The sequence below is a fragment of the Amphiprion ocellaris genome, chromosome 14, assembly GCF_022539595.1.
Source record: "Amphiprion ocellaris isolate individual 3 ecotype Okinawa chromosome 14, ASM2253959v1, whole genome shotgun sequence".
Taxonomy (NCBI): domain Eukaryota; kingdom Metazoa; phylum Chordata; class Actinopteri; family Pomacentridae; genus Amphiprion; species Amphiprion ocellaris.
Window position 1 is genome coordinate 4,284,825 of NC_072779.1, and position 16,676 is coordinate 4,301,500.

Below are 16,676 nucleotides of genomic sequence, written 5' to 3' on the forward strand. Positions count from 1 at the left end.
ATAAACCTGTCAGCCAGCGACCTGGTCAGTCACCGTGCCAGTCAATGACTCAATCAACCAGGCAGGCTCCGGTCAGAATAGTTGTCTCCATTAAACGTGGTGAAAGATGGACCCAGTGACTCGATGAACTCGTCCTGAAAGCGCTGTGTATTATTATGTTGCTTTCTTTGCCATTACGTTTCCCCTCCAGCCCCAGTGGGAAGTTTATTAAACCCCTTCCCCGAGGAAAGAGATCAAAAGCCATTTTTCACTAGAACATGTTATTAATTTTGTCATGGGGACCTACCAGATACAGACAGAAAGGGCCCAATTTGGCTCCCCAGCCTATACTTAAAGAAATACAGTTCTCATATTTGCTTCCCCATCTTGCCAAAAGCAACTAAATCCCTCTGTGGTCAGAAATACACCAGCTGACCCCTCATAGTGATGTGGTGATGAGTTAATGTGGGTGAGTCTGGCTTTTGTTGCAACCCTGACTGTCCATCATTAAGTCAGTAAGCGATCCATCCACTCCGGTTAGCGAGCCATCTCTTCATCCGTCCATTAAACGGCCAATTAATTCATTCACTCAGCAGTTCATCCACTCTGGCTTCCAGTCCCATCAACACAGAATCCCGTTTGTGCCTATAAAGTCATCAAGTCAGAGGATTATCCCATCAGTCAGCCAGCAGTTTAGTGAGATCAAGCAAAGCAGTTAGAAACTCTCCATAAGACAGACTGCTCTCCATAATCAATATACATCACTATTATATAGTGCCCTCTGCTACAGCTTAGACTCAGTTCAGCATAGAAAGTTTCTATTAGACCCAAAGCTTCAAAAGCATGGGAGCAGTGCGAATGATCACAAAACAGAAAGATGGTTTGTGCATGGTGCAGAGTTTCAATGACAGACAACAGGATCGTTAATGCAAAGCTCATAACTAAGAAACACAGGTGCTTTTATGGGGCAGAGGCAGTTTACATCTGTTTACTTCTCTCCTGCTCCCTGTGTTCACATGTAATATAATTTGGTACAGCTGAACTCCCACTAAAGCTTTTGTCATTTATATACTTTTTTGAGTCTGAAATAATGAGTGAAACATGTGTTATTAACCCTGTAAAACCCACTGTTGCAGAATTAAAACATCAGTTTTATTTTTTTATACTATTTTCTATTTATATGTGTGTGTGTATATATATATACACACACACACACACACACACACACACACACACATATATATACACATATATATATATAGTGCGATATAGTGCGACTTCATAAGAAATCTGTATATATATAATATATATACAGATTTCTTTTGAAGTCGCACTTTTGAGCGAAACAATAAGCCCTGATTTTTACCCCCAGTTTTGCACTTTTATATGTAAATCTTTGTTAACATTTCATACTGTGCCACACTATATGACATACAGTTTGTCAATGTAAGATGAACTTAAACAAAACAGTAATTTTGCTTCTTTGCAACAGAATTAACCGCTTAGATTAGTTGACTCATCAGTAAAATAGTAAATAGAATAATTGATAGAAAAATAGTTGATACTGTTACTTTTTATTGAGTGCAAAAAAACCCTGCAACCATGGGAACAAACAAACAGAGTCTATTCACAGACTGACAGAGCTGTAAAAGTGAGAAAGTGAGTAAGCCAGACACAACTATTGCATTTTGCTTCACAGAACCATTAACTTTGCGCGTATCAGCAGACTTATCGCAGTCGCTGCTATCTGCATCTCCATGACGTGAGTTTACATTTCTGGGAAAGTGCATCTCGGTGCGGAGGCTACGTTACGCTGCACTGTACCTACGGTGCCGATTCAACAGAGGTATAAATCAAGCGTTGCTCTTTCACATAGTTTGAGGCACAATAAGCACGATGCAAGCCGCCTGTGTGGCTGCTGTAGTAAGGAAGGTTTCTTCAGGCACTCAGTAAAGCATTAATCCATGCACTGAGTGGTCTCCCATTCATCCAAACCATCTGCTTCATCACATATCTATTCAGGCTGCAGGTCATCCGTGTAGGCAGCAAATCCCAGGGCAACACACTCAACACATAGCACACGTATGTACAAAACCGGCCTGTTCGCTGTTCATTCATCCACCTAACTGCTGTCAGATGAAGAGTATCGGAGCACAATAGACGACCAACAAACATGAGCGCCGTGTGTGGAAGCTATTAGGTTGTGTGCACCCGCTGACCCTATGCATGACGAGGCTGATGATGCCGCTCTTAGTCATCTTATTATCTGATAAAGAGCTGTTTTGGAAACAGCGGAGCGTATCCCTGGGGGGGAATCTCCAGATGGTATTGTGGCTGTTGCAATACATACAAACACGCATCGAGATGAAAAGTGTACAATCAAGGCTTAGGAACTCCTGAAAGTGAACATTCACATTGTTGGCTGCAGCTGGGCCAAGCCGGTTCAAATCCCCCGAGGGGCTTTTCAGTCATCTAACCACCATTCTTTTCCTCACCCGCTCCTTGTTTTCCTTTTGTTTCATGCTTATCATTATTGTACTTGCACCAGTGCTTCTGCCACAACCTTTGGCTTCCTATTTGTCTTCATCAGTTACACCGAGGAGGAAAAACACATCCATTCCAGGTGTTCCTAACTCTCTGTCTTGTCGAAAAGGATCATTTTTCTGTTCTCTTTCCAAGATTTACGATGAAAAACACACTTTTATGTCTTTTAAACAGATTTTTTTCCAACTGGTTAGTCACAGAAAGTCTGAAGAGATGATTCTGTCCTCGGCATTCCTCACTAAAATCACACACTAATGAGCTAACCTCTGGCTCGCTGCTATCCCATGATTTAAATGAAAAATGCTCCAAAACGGCTATTTTAGGCAAAGAAAGGGAGAACATATACGCTTCATTACACTCACAGTTTGACAAGAGCTTCGGTGGAGGAAAAATAACCAGCAATAACTGCAAATGTCACAGCATACTTTTTAAGCTTTAAACATAGCTGGAGCTTCGCAATACATGACATTTAGACCGTCCTCCATCTCCACTATCCAGCAATTTGTCCTTCTCTCCATCTCTCTATCCATCTCCCTGCCCTCGGGCTCTCTTCAATCCATTATCTGTGTATATGTGTGTGTGTGTGTGTGTGTGTGTGTGTGTGTGTGTGTGATAGTCGCTGAGTTATTAGTAGCCGATTAGCCTCCTGACCCACTGCTACAGTGTGTGACTTCACCCAGCCAAACGATGTGTTGTGCCGAGCGAGCGTGTGTTCAAATAGATCTATTTCTCTAAAAAACAGCCTGTTTAATTGATAAGAACACATAATTTAATACACTCTCTGATGCACGACTGGAATGCATCTACGCAAATTATGTTCCCTCTGTACCTGCGCCTGAATGCAAAGCTTCACATATGTGCCGCTCCTCTCTGAAACCTCATTCCAACTCAATCAGCGTTACTGGGGAAGGTCCAGAGCAATTATCGTTTTCATCCAGTCTGGACCTGCCAAGTCCAGAAAGTCCCACCAAAAATAAAAAATTTTTTAAAAAAAGCCCTCGACAAATTACTGCATGTTTTTTCAGCAGTACTAAGTTTGAACTGACAACTCTGTAACATAATAACGCGTTCAGTATTTGGCAGCTGTCAGATTGTCATAACACATGCGGGCTAATAGTGGAAATGGACTTTGTTTCAGTCCGCAGCTGTCTCCTAGTTGTGTACTAGAGAGATGCATGGCTGCAAAATGAAAAACTAAACATGTCTGTAGTGGGCATCTTTTAACCCCTTAACCCCTGAATTTATTTACAATTAAATAAAAAACCTTTTTTTGTGTGTTGTTGCTTTCCAGCTGCTGCTAAAATAATTACACATAGAACAGATGTATAATAATAATAACAGATATATGATAATTAGGTCCCACTCCCACCGGTCCTATGAGAAACCAGTGCTACAAAAGGTTCCGAGGTACGTATTCAATATGCACAAACCGACATTGGGGGAATGGATACACTATCTCGGCTGCAGTCTGAATGAAAGAGGTATGATGTGAATTCGCAACAATAGGCGTCAAGATTCTTGCTTGTAGTTTTGCTGGTTTGTCCCCAAATAGTCACTTTTGTCAGCATTTGTTTGGCAGTTTGAGCGAATCCAGTCAATTGCAGGGAGTCAGAGAGATAAAAAGATTTACATATTTAGTATTGGGATTTTCACCGCCTTGATTCCAAAACTAACAAACTTTACATAGCTAATTTGCTCATCATGACAAGTAGAATTCATCCTATGAATACAGGGTTTCTGCAGAAATCAGCCAGTCAAATTTAATGCTTTTTAATGCCATTTTAATGCTGTACTGTAAAAATTTTAATGCTGTGACCGTGAACGCAACAAATTACACAGGTTTATTTTTTTGTAAAAGATGATTTTTTATATGAAAACTGTGCCCTCATTTGACTATTTCTGAATCCAGAAACCACCCTGTCCACCCATGGGCTGTAGTCACTCTCTGAATTCCATGTTTTCTTGCCATTTTTGCTGAAATTTGCATTTCCCCATTTCCCAATTCTCCTCCGCTTTCCAAACATGCAATTTTTGGCAATTGTACCCAAACAGCTGGAGCAATTATCGCAATGCTTCGGCATGTTTATGCAGATGCATATATCTGATGAATCGCAGTGTATAATTATATATTATTATTATTATTATTATCAAATATTTTTCTTGAAAATGGCAGAAAGAATTTTTAATGCCACTGAGAATCAAATTTAACTATTTTTAATGCCATTTAAGGCCTTAATTTTCGCAAAATCAATTTAATGACTTTTAATGCTTTTTAATGCCCTGCAGAATCCCTGGAATAGATTTGCTACTTTCATATTTCAAGTTTACACGTCGTGAACAGATTTCATGCTGGATTGAATTTGTGCTCAACCAAAACCAAACATTTGCCTGATCAGTAATGGTTATCTTAAACGTACAAAGCCTTGTTACCTTATCACACCACCGTATCTGCATCAACACACTCCTAAACCTTTCATAGCTTCAAGCTCATTTTACCAAAGGTTTTGCATAGCATCTATGCCCATCTGAGCCACGCTACGCATATGATCACAGCTGCCAGAAACACGACCTACAGATGTTCCACCACTGGGAGCCACATGATGCATTTCATTATCCAGCTTAAGGCGAGTTTTACGTCTCATGACTTCCATGCATTCTACATTTCAAAAAAATGTCTTCAAAAAATCTGCATAATCAATCTTTTCGGATAGCAGTACATAAACTACTTCAGTGAGGAGTTTCTCCATGTGATGTTCTCAACAACCGCAGCTTTACATGCCAACATGTTTGGCCAAACCACAAACAACGGGTTCACATTCACCAGCTCAGGCCACCAGTCCGACGGGGGAAAAATGAAGTAATAAATCACAAAACCACTATCCCATTTCTTTAACTTTGTGAAAAGGCACAGATCTTCTCATGTGTATGTGTAATTATTTCCCTCTCTGGTTCGGCGTTGTCACAGGGGAGCGGAGCTGTCGAGTCACTGCCAAAGCCCCATTCACTGTCTGCACATAGCCAGTGTTACGCAACGGCTAATTACTTCCACTCAGTCCCGACAAAACCGTGGAGGGAGAAGAAGAGAGGAGAGGCAAGGAGGGGGGAGTGAGTTATGAAATAAAATAGACAGAGGGGAGGAGAGATGGCCGGAGAGGGGGGGACAAGCAGGAGGAAAGTCAAGAGATTATAAATGGAGATGAAGTGCAGAGGGTGGAGAACGAGAAAGGAAAAAAAAGACAGAGAAGGATAGAAAGTAAGAGACAGAATTGCAAGGAAGAGTTCACGACTTTTCATCTTCCTCCTCTGAGCCTCTCCTGTGGCGTTTCGGTAAAGACAAACAACCATAATAACCTCCTCGCCATCCGCCGCAACAAGTTTTACCGAAAATCACGCCGCAGCGACCAAATACAGTCCAAGGAGAGAGAGACAAATGGGGAAGAGCACTGTCAAAGCCAGACGAGGCCCGCAGCTCTTTTCCTCTCCCACAATTTTTGGAGATGATGTCATTATTCATAAAAAAAAAATAGAAAAAGAAAAATGTGTCTGTGCCTCCGGCTCGACTAGAACAAAAGGAAGAGGGAGAAGGTGGGAGGAGAAGGAGGGAAGGCAGGAGGAGGGAGAGATGTTAGAGATGAAGACATCAGAGATAAAAAGGTAGAAACCTGAGAGAGGAAAGCAGACAGTTGGATGGTGAGGAACGATGCCTAATGCATACTTTTAATTTTATTCTTGTTTTCAGGTTAAAATCACAGTAACATGAACAAAATTTAGAATAAAGAATGAAATAACAATTGTTTAGTGTGCTGTAGAGGGGCTGGGAGACACTTTGTTTTACCATTGCTTGCAGTCTTTGTGCTAAGCTAAGCTAACAGGTAGGGGTTGAAATTAAGGCAAGTGCATTTTTTGTTGGGCAAGAGGAAGACGAATTTAATAGAAACACCATGTGCTTTTCATTATGTGTCACTCGTTACTTGGCTATTTAGCTAAATGAATGACTGTTACACTGAAAACACTGATTTGAGATGAATGCATTATTCCTAAAAAATACATTCAACTTGATTAACCAACCAGGAGCAGATCCAAGTGTTGTGCAGAGTAGGAACAAATGTTTCACTTCAGACAAACAGCTGCAGCGATGTTCCTGCAGGCTTCATTTGACTGGGTTGACTATATACTTCAACATGCACTCCATTGTATACAATCACAATAACATTAGCTAAGTCAGAGAAATTGTGACCTGAATCAACACTGATTAATGCATAGACCTCATACTGAAACACGCTGTAAAAGTGCTTCACAGTTCGAACAAGAAAAGCACTCAGAGTTCAGCACTCCGCCAAGGCTGCTCAGTTTTTGTATCATTTCCGACGGATGAAATCTTTAATAAAAAATGATGTTGCAGTGAGCACAGGCGTGTGTTATACACATGTATGTTATGTACGGATACCGAATCACATGACCTAAATATGTAGCAAGTGGCGGGAATTGACGGAACTCGGAAACGCCCCAATAATTTCAGTAATTGTTCGTTGTATCATTTTGGACATATAAGTCCTGATTTGTAGTAGGATCACAATCATGTGATCATCAGCAGACAGCTGATGTAGCGTTCACTTGTCATAGTTACAGTGACGCTGTGCCGCTATCTGGCAATGATACAGAAATCTTTAACAAATCCATGGATCCAGACTATAAACCGCATCACTGCCAAAATCTAATGAGGTGGTCCTTGTGTCATTTCTGAGCTTCATTTCATCCAAATCTGTGATTCCGTTTTTGAGTAATTCTGTGCACAGTCAGAATAACAGACAAACAGACAAACGTATGCCGATTGTCACATAACTCCACTGCGTCCCTTGGCGGAGTAAAAACTAAAAGATCGTGGCAGAACTGCCTCAGTCACCAGACAGATTTTACATAACAACATACTGAAAGTTAGCCTTGTTCTATTTGTGACTATCCATATGATTTTCGACTATTTCTCCTTATTTTCTCTGAAGTTCAGTTGCTTGAAATTATGTAGTTTTGCACTACAGAATGCATACTTCTTATTATTCATGACAAGGTCTTACACAAGTTTAGTTTAGTGTCAATTTTATAGTTTGTCAATTAAGTTATTTACAAGCAACCGTAAATGTGCACAAAACCAATTGTTTCCTTTCTGTAACTATACAAGACCACCTTAAAATTTGAGCCAACCAAGAAACCTAGTCACTATACTTGTCACCTAAGAGTTTTCACAGTTTTCGCAGCTTCAATCCTTACTTCCTTACTTTACTTAAGCGCCTCAGAATCATCACTTACTATGTTGAAATGAGCTTTCCAACCACTGATTCTGATCCTGACTGACCACATGGGTCCATTTACAGGTAATTCATGATTTCAGCTCAAAGATCAGAGCGCAGAGAGGGAAAAAGAACGAGGCGGGAGAGGAAAAGAGGCGCGTCGAGATGACATATGGGCGAAAGAAGATGAACAAACCTACTGTCAGAGACTCTGACGGAGACCATCAACTCAGTCACACTTAGACTCACCCCTCTTCTCCTCTATCTCACCATCTATCCATCATCACGCCATTTCAGCATCACTGTAAATCACTCCATCATTCTATCACACACACCAGATAATAGATAAGTTCCCTATCTATCATTTTATGCATTTCTCTCACAAAACGCTCATCCGTCTCTCTGCCTCCGGGCTCGGTTCAACCTGTTAGCGCCGTACTGTTCATGCGTCTACAGATATTAACCTGGAAAGCAACGTAAACACCAAACACATTAATCCCTTCAAATCTCACAGATGATCAGATTCTTTTAATCTCCTTGCCTGTTATTTATCCGCCCTCATCCATTCTCGGGTCTCCATTTCACCTCACGAGTAAAACTGTTTATGCGGGTGTTTACGAGTCAAAGATTAATTTCTCTTCTTCCTCATAAGGTTTCATTTGGCAACGCTAGCTGATTTGATTTTGCACATTGTTTGTCTAAAGTGTTTATTTATGTCATTAGGCCCAGAGTTTCTTTTGTTTCTTAATTGCCCGGTTAGAGTTGCTATTAAGCATGGCACAGCAGATTTTACAACACAATCACCAGCCAAACCCCTTGTTGTGCTGCTGTCATGACCCTAAAAATCTATTCATTTTTTTTTTTTGTTAATTTAAAATGGACCGTCTAAGTCAGGGGTGTCCAACATGCAGCCCGCGAGCCTAAAGTGGTCCTCCAGAGGGTCCAATCCAGCCCTCACAGTGTAAAAATTACAGAAAAGACATTAACAGCAGATTGTAAAATTTGTAAAACTATAAATTTAAAATAATTTCCTGACCATGACAAGTTGTTGTGATCATAAAGTAAAATATTAGGTTGTTCGTTGTTCTTTTGTCATTTAGTGTCTCATTTTTGTGATATTTTGTCTTGTTTTTGCTGTTTTTTTGTCTGACTTCTGTCGTTTGTCTCATGTTTTTGTCATCTTGTTTCTCATTTTTGTCATTTTGTGTTTACTTTTAGTCTCGCTTGTGCTTTTTGTCATATTTTTGTCATTTTGTGTTTTGCTTTATTCCATGTTTTTGTCGTGTTGTGCTTTTTTTTGTCTTACTTGTGTTGCTCATCCATTTTTTTGTTGTTTTGTTTCTCTTTTTTGTCATTTTTGGTCTTGTTTGTGTCATTAATGTAATTTTTTGCCAGTTTTTTGTCGTTTGTCCCTTTGTAGCTTTTTTGTCTAACTTTTTGTCTCTTTTTTTGTTTTCGTGTTGTTTGGCTCATTTTTTGTCGCTTTGTCTCATTTTCTGTCATTTTGCATCTTATTTTTGTAATATTTTGTCTTGTTTTTGGGTTGTTTTTGTCTTTTTTTGTCTGACTCTTGGCATTTTGATCATACAACAAAACACTGTATCATTCAGTTCCAGATACCTGTGACTAAATGTTTTGTGCCTTTGTAGAAACACTGTGATCTGTTTCAGACTGTTGCCAAAGGACAGTCGGCAGGAGAAGGGATGAAACCCTGTGATTTGGTGTAAACCCCCAGTTAACTCCTGACCCACAGCTGCACCCCAAAACATGCAGCAATAACACGAAGCAGCGGAGAAAAGTCGAGATCACGCACTTTTCTACCTCTGATCACATTCAGAAGCATTTTCCAAGTCAAAGAAAATGCCGTGAAATGTGAGCTTAAAGATGCTTTTACTCGTCTTCTATCTGTGCAAATCAGCTTTCTGTATATCTGGTTTTCTTGAAGCAGCTAAAAACAAGACTTACAGTTACAGAACATTTGACGGAGTGGATAATTCATTTATCTGTCTCCCAGAAAGACTGACAAACTGAAAAAGCGTGTGTGTGGCCTCCCAGTGTGACATGTGAGCGTAACAGGCATTACCAGGCAGTCTGAGCATTTTCATTAGTTCCTCGAACGCCAAACAAACCACACGGGTATGTGAAGCAGCTGCAGTAGTACTAGAGAGCCTACTGGGGCAGGAAAGAGAGAGAGAGCGAGCGAGCTGAGGCTAATCTACAGAACGGGAGTGAATCAAAGTGGGTCGAAGTGCATGCCGGCACACATCTGCCTACCAGCTTGATGCTGTGTGTCTGTGTGTGAATCATGTGCATCCAAACCTGCTTCCAGTAGAGTGTGTGTGTCTGTATATGAATCGCTAAAAAAGCAGAATGGGTCGCACTTTATGCCTGTGTGCAGGAGAGTGTGTTCATATTTTCCATTACAAATGTATTGCCAATTAGTGTAATTAAAGGCAGTGTAATTATAGAAAGGGTTCCCACACCTGTTATTACAATTCAAAGCCTAATTTTCCCTGAGCATTTGCTCTTTGTTGGTGTTTTTAATCTTCTCAGTGAAACCTTTTTAGACCCTTTGGTATCTCAGCATGCTCATTTAAGCACATTTATTGAAATTACTGCAGCAAATTTAATTTTCATGGTTGTAATTTCCACTTTTCCCCCCCCGAAACAAGTTCACTGACAATTTTTCAAGTTGTAGCAAAGTAAAGTTTAAATCTCAGAACTTTTCTAAGATCTCTGTTGCTTTGGGGAACTCTGCCAGTGTCTCTGTTTGTTTATGATGGTCACAAAATGCAGCCAGAGGCTAACAGACAACAATACTTTTTGTCTAAGCAGCATTTAAGGCCAAAGTAAACTTCTTCTGTCTTAGGAGAACAATGTCGACTGATTCTGGCATTGAGTGATTTTCACTGAATGGAGATCAAAAGAAGAAACACATGTGGTACAGTGTTTGATATCAAACTCCTGCATGAGTTGAATGTGATTTTTTTTCAAGTCCTACCTGACCACCGGCTCTGGAATGGCCTCCAGGTTAGCGGGAACCTGAACTCCCTTCTCCCACTCCTGTCTCCAGGGGTCAGACAGCACGTAGAAGTCGTCTGGGCCGAGCTGGGCCGAGTCCGGCAGCTTCATGGCCGTGATGAAGTCGGTACGAAATACCTGCACAGGCAGAAAACAGAGAGAGGGAGACAAACATTTTGGTTAAATAGTGAAAAAGAAAGACAGAGTCATTTTAGGGGTGGAATTTTGCTTCTGTGTGTCTTTTAGAGCAGCGGTCTCCAACCACCGGGCCATGGGTCATTTGATATTGGACACAGAATAAAAACTTTTTATTTTTACTTTACTCTCTCCACTGTCCTATATAATAAAGGCTATTTGTAAAAATGCTTATTTGTAGCCAGAAGTCAAGAATTCCAGCTCTAAGAACAGACTTTTCACACTGCTGGATCCACTGCATCGCTTCATTCTCAGACCTCCAGCGACATCAACATTCCCTCAGTCCTATCTGAGCCTCAGAGATCCTCGCAGGCTGCATGGGCTCAGACTGCTCATGATAAAGCCATCACTTACCAAAACAAACTGTCAGCCTCTCATATGATTCCACAGTTCGGCTTGACCATAAATCTGCTACGGCTTCAAAATTATGCATTTTTCGCATTTCTGCCGACTGCTGCTTGACACTAAACGCTGGTGGAACCTTGGGGCGGCCAACACAACATTAAGAACAGATGCGTGAAGGCAGTGAGACGCGTTTGTCGAGTAAAGTATTAATCCCTGATTCTGTAGTGTTGACCACATCCGTGTCTATGGCTTACTTAGGTAATCGGTCATTGGCTTTGTAGTCTTTTTAACGCTGTGGTGGATGATGGGGATTTTTCTGTGGTGGGTTTTCCTCAGAGAATCACACAGCTGGTGCTTCTCACTGTCATCATCATCACTGAATCTGATTCCATAAGTGGACAATTAATTATTATGATTAATCGATGAGCCATATCGGGACAATACGCAGTCTAATTCATGCTCAGTACAGCACCGCCTGAACAGAATTATATCGACAGTGTGTTACACTGATAAGGACTAATACAAAGGAAACTACAGCAGGGGTGTCAAACATGCGGCCTGCAGGCTAAAGGCGGCCCTCCAGAGGGTCCAATCCGGCCCATGGGACTACGTTGTAAAGAGTAAAAATTACAGAGAAGACATTAACTGCAGATTGTAAATTTGTAAAACTATAAATTTTAAATAATTTTTAGACCATGACAAGTTGTTTTGATCAAAAAGTAAAATATCACATTGCTCATAGTTCTGTTGTCATTTTGTGTCTCATTTTTGTAATATTTTGTTTCTTGTCTGACTTTTTCGTTTGTCTCATGTTTTTGTCATTTTGTTTCTGGTTTTTGTGTGTTTCCTCTTTGACTCGCTTTTTTTATCTTATTTTTGTCATTTTGTGTTTTGTTTTATTCGTTGTTCTGAGCATCGTTTTCGTCATTTTGTGTTTTTTTGCCTAGCTTTGTTTGTTTTTGTCGCTTTGTAACTTTTATGTCTAATTTTTTGTTTCTTTTGTTTTGTTTCATTTCGTTTGTCTCGCTTTTGTCATTTTGTGTCTCACTTTCATAATATTTTGTCTTGTTTTTGTTGTTTTTTGTTGGGTTTTTTTGTCAGATTTTTGGCCCTTTGATCACAAAGTACAATACTATATCGTTCAGTTCCAGATAACTCTGACTAAATATTGCATTCCTTTGTAGACACTCTGTGATCTGTAAGATGTGTAAATGATAAACTGGGGAGTAATGCTGTTGAAATTGAATTCATTTTTCTTAAAAAAAAAATCAGGTTGTTCATAATGTTTTGTAAAAAGACAATTCCTTAAATGTGAACATTTTTGCACTAAAACAGAGGGAAAATTTGGTGTTGTGCTTGTTTATAGGTTGCTATGCTGTGATTTGACTGATCCGGTCCACCTGAGATCAAATTGGGCTGAATGTGGCCCCTGAACTAAAATGAGTTTGACATCCCAGACTTACACAGAGCAATAAACTGACAGATACATTATGAGACACCACATGTGTAGTCGTTGCTTTAGAGAAAAATGTCTCGTTTCATTACAAACATGTTTTCACATCTTTTCCTTGCATCTCTTAGTCTGTGGTTCTCATTTACATCAAATGATTCCTCTTTTCCTCTCATCTTTTCAGTTCTTCCTCACATCTTGCACGGCAGGGACCGAGATGTACAGGAACAGATGCAAACAGAGGAATAAGATGACATTTAAGACAAATGAGAAGCACCTACCAGCACAGGAAGCGAGACGAAAGAGAAAGGAGGAAGTGGGGAACTGATAAGCCGAAGCGGTCATGGTAACAATTACAAATAAATTGTTGACATTAACCCTGTGAACTCTAAAACTTCCCTGTGGGTTTGAAAGACATGGTTTTAAAAAACAAAAACAAAAAAAACCCCCACCAAAATTACACCAGTTAATAAGGCAAGAGAGTATATAAACAGGAAGAACTGTCAGATTTTTAACTTTCCAAATGTTAAAAATCTTGATATTTAATTAAAATCACTTCCTTCTATATGTCTCATTTTAAGAAATTGCCCAAAATAAACTCTTTGTACCAACTGCAGGCAGCCAAAAAAAATATTCCTGAGCTTTTTCACTCAACCTTGAAGCCAAAAGCGATTCTGGTGCGATTTTTTGACTGGACTCGGTTGAACTGCAGGCGGTGCTTACATAGAGCTGACAGTAGACAAACATGGACAAAAATTGAAAATATGGGAGTGGGTGGATTCAAGCAAATGCAATCACTCTCACACAGGATGTGAACACACACATAAAATCTGAGCGTGCTCTAGCAGGACCTGAAGCAACGATATTATCAGTCATATTGTCAAGGACATCAGTCAAGAACACGCTCATAAACATACAAGAAAAAACAGGCAACACACAGGAGTGCCAAATCAAGCGTATGACTTCACTACGTTTTATCATTACTTTCTAAGCCTCTTTATCCCTGCTTTATTAGCTTGTCTCCTCCATCCGACTCCCTCACTCCCCCTCCGTCTCTCCATTAACCTCCTCGTCTTCCCTCCATCCATTCCTTCTTTCTCTCTCAGCCCCTTAATGTGTTTATTATCTGCTTTATTTTTGACCTAAGAGACAAAAAGAGGTTAAAAATAATATGATTGAAAGAGAGAGACAGTAGCCAGAAAGATGGAAAAGAGTGCGATGGAAAGAGCCTGACAAAGTTTCATTATTTATATTTAACAAATCACAGCATACATAACAATAAAAATACCAACCCTACTTCCTGGTTATTAACCATGCATTAAAAAATTTGTAATTTTACAGTTTTTATTCTTTCTAACAGATTTTTTCCACATTTTTCATCACAAAAGTTTACTATCTAATGTATAATAACCTATAAAGTAAAAAATAAGTAAATATGCAAGCTTTTTATTTAAAGTTACATTTAAAATCTTTTATTAGACTTGATATGGTGCAAAATTAACAGCAGATTCTTCCAATTTGAAACCAAATTACCAGTTTTACGAAAGTATTTTGACATTTTTTTTTTTTACAAGATTTTTTAGATAAAATTTCATAATAAAAGTCAAATAAAAGTGGCAGTTTTCTGCAGGATGTTATTTTTAATATGAAACATTCAACCATATTCATATCTACACATGTAAATATCTTTTCTCAATTTTCTATTTTTAAAAATTAAATTATTAAAATATTTAGAAAAAAATAAGAAAACAGGAAGTTAAAATTGGAAAATTGTATTTTTCTTTAATGCAATGGATATTTTATGTTATTTTAAAAGTGCTTGTTAAAGTGTGCAAACTACATCATGAAACTGAGGCACAGTCACTATTTTTTTTATTTTTTTAAATGAGAGAGACAACATTTATACAGCATTCGATTTAGAAAGCAGCTGCTTTTTGGAGGATTAGGTTTCCTCTTCTGTTTGGGTTAATGGTATCAAGACAGTTTGTTTCTTTAAGATCTTTGAGATAATATTGGGAAAATGTTGATGAATTGCTCTCATGCAGGAATCATACATCAATAATAACCTTATTTTACACATGATTCATGCTGATGAAGATGCAGAAATACCTTACTACCCACATTTTTAAATAGTTTACATATCCGTCTTCTATCTGCTCTGAATAAACACAGCCTGCAGTTCAGCCGAGTTCAGTCGATAAGTCACTGAATTTTCATCACATAGAGTATTTTCTTCATTTAAAATTTTTATTTTTGGCAAATTTTTAAATGAGACATGTACAACAAAGTCATTCTGATGAAATATCACATTTTTAAGGTTAAATTTGGTTAATTTTCAAAACATGGTTAAAGCTGGAGTTCAGTATCTGAAAATTCTTTGTGTTTTTTAGTTCCTGGCTCTTTTGAAAGAAAACCTGCCTTTTAAACCCACTGATGAGTTCTGACATTCAGAGAGTTAAAGCGCTACTTCACTTTGAGAGTTTTTCCCTTTTAACACAAATTACAAAGTACTGGATACTAAGTAAAGTCTAAAGCATTCTGGGCTGCAGCTAGTTGACCAATGACCAAAAGCATTAGACAAATAGCAAATTTTGGCTTGATGGTGACACATCTTGTCAAAATGATTACTCTTCATCCTGAGGCAGATATGATTTCACGGCGCTCCGTCCAGCAGTTGTCAAGACATTTCATACAAAACCAAAAATTCCAATCTAATGGAGGCACTGGAGCAAATGTCAGGGATCATAATGTCGTTAGGATTCATCGTCTGGGAATGTCTGCACATGATTTAGAATGAATCCAGTTTGTAGATGGCGAGATGTTGCGGGATATGAGAAGAGGGAAGATGGTGAGGAAGGAAGAGGAGAGGGGAGGAAGACAAATAGCCAAGCATGAGAGCAACATCAGAGTGAGAGAGAGAAAAAGCGGTGATATTAATTTAAGTGGAAAGAGAGATGAAAGACAAGGACGGACAAGGATGAGGGCGTGTGTCGTGGAGCAGTATATGAAAAAGCCATATGTAAAAAGCAGCATCCTTGCTTCTGCTGCTTGGCTGCCGCTACTGTCTGCTGCCCAGCACAAATAAATAATGCAATGGAGCAAGTGGATGTGTGTGTGCGTTTAACTGTGTGTATTTGTTCAACCTGTCCACGTGTGTGTGTGTGTGTGTGTGTGTGTGTGTGTGTGTGTGTGTGTGTGTGCGTGCCTCAGTTTTGCCTGTGCTGCTACAGTTCTTATTTTTTATTTTTTTTGCGTGCCTGTTCGACAGCGAGCCAAGGCCATGATGAATCTTGCCTTCCCCTTCAGCAATACAAGAGGAGGACAGATAGAGACGGAGGGCGATCCACTCCTTAATCTTTCTCTCTTTTTCATGTTTTTTTTTTTTTACTTCTTTCTCTCCTTCCACCTACATTATCTGGCTGTGTTTGCATCAGAAGTGGGGAGATCAGACTAGATAAAGGGGAAAGGATGAGAAAATGTGAGGAGAAAAATGGGATGAAAAGATTGGGAAGGGGTGGGAATAAGAATGGGTGAAACTGGGAGAGGCAAAAGAGATATAAGAAGTGAGGAGAGTGGTGGAAAAGGGAGAGGAAAGAGCAAGTAAAAAGGTGGAGAAGGAAAAAGGAGGGAAGCAGAGTAAATGAGAGGACGTCCGTATATCAGTTTTATTGCTGTGTGTTTGTACAGGAATGACTGCGGCTAATTAATGCCTAGGAAACACTATTACAAGCTCCTGCAGTTTTATGTCCTGCCTTGTTTCTCCCTCTCTCCTCTTCCTCTACGCCGCCGCCCACCCTTTTCATCTTTTTATTTTTTACTCTTTTCGTGACAGACAGCTGGGAGTCACCCAGCCTCCA

At 39.5% G+C, this 16,676-nt stretch overlaps 1 protein-coding gene across 3 annotated transcripts in view; it reads right to left on the bottom strand.

Moving 5' to 3' along the window:
- The window catches only part of jade2 (jade family PHD finger 2), a 253,676-nt gene that overhangs the window by 162,732 nt on the left and 74,268 nt on the right, over positions 1-16,676 (bottom strand). For all 3 annotated transcript variants that reach the window (XM_023286082.3, XM_023286081.3, XM_035955385.2), the window contains one exon: positions 10,810-10,967. In XM_023286082.3, the coding sequence (XP_023141850.1) occupies positions 10,810-10,967 (158 nt within the window). The remainder of the gene's footprint in view (positions 1-10,809; positions 10,968-16,676) is intronic.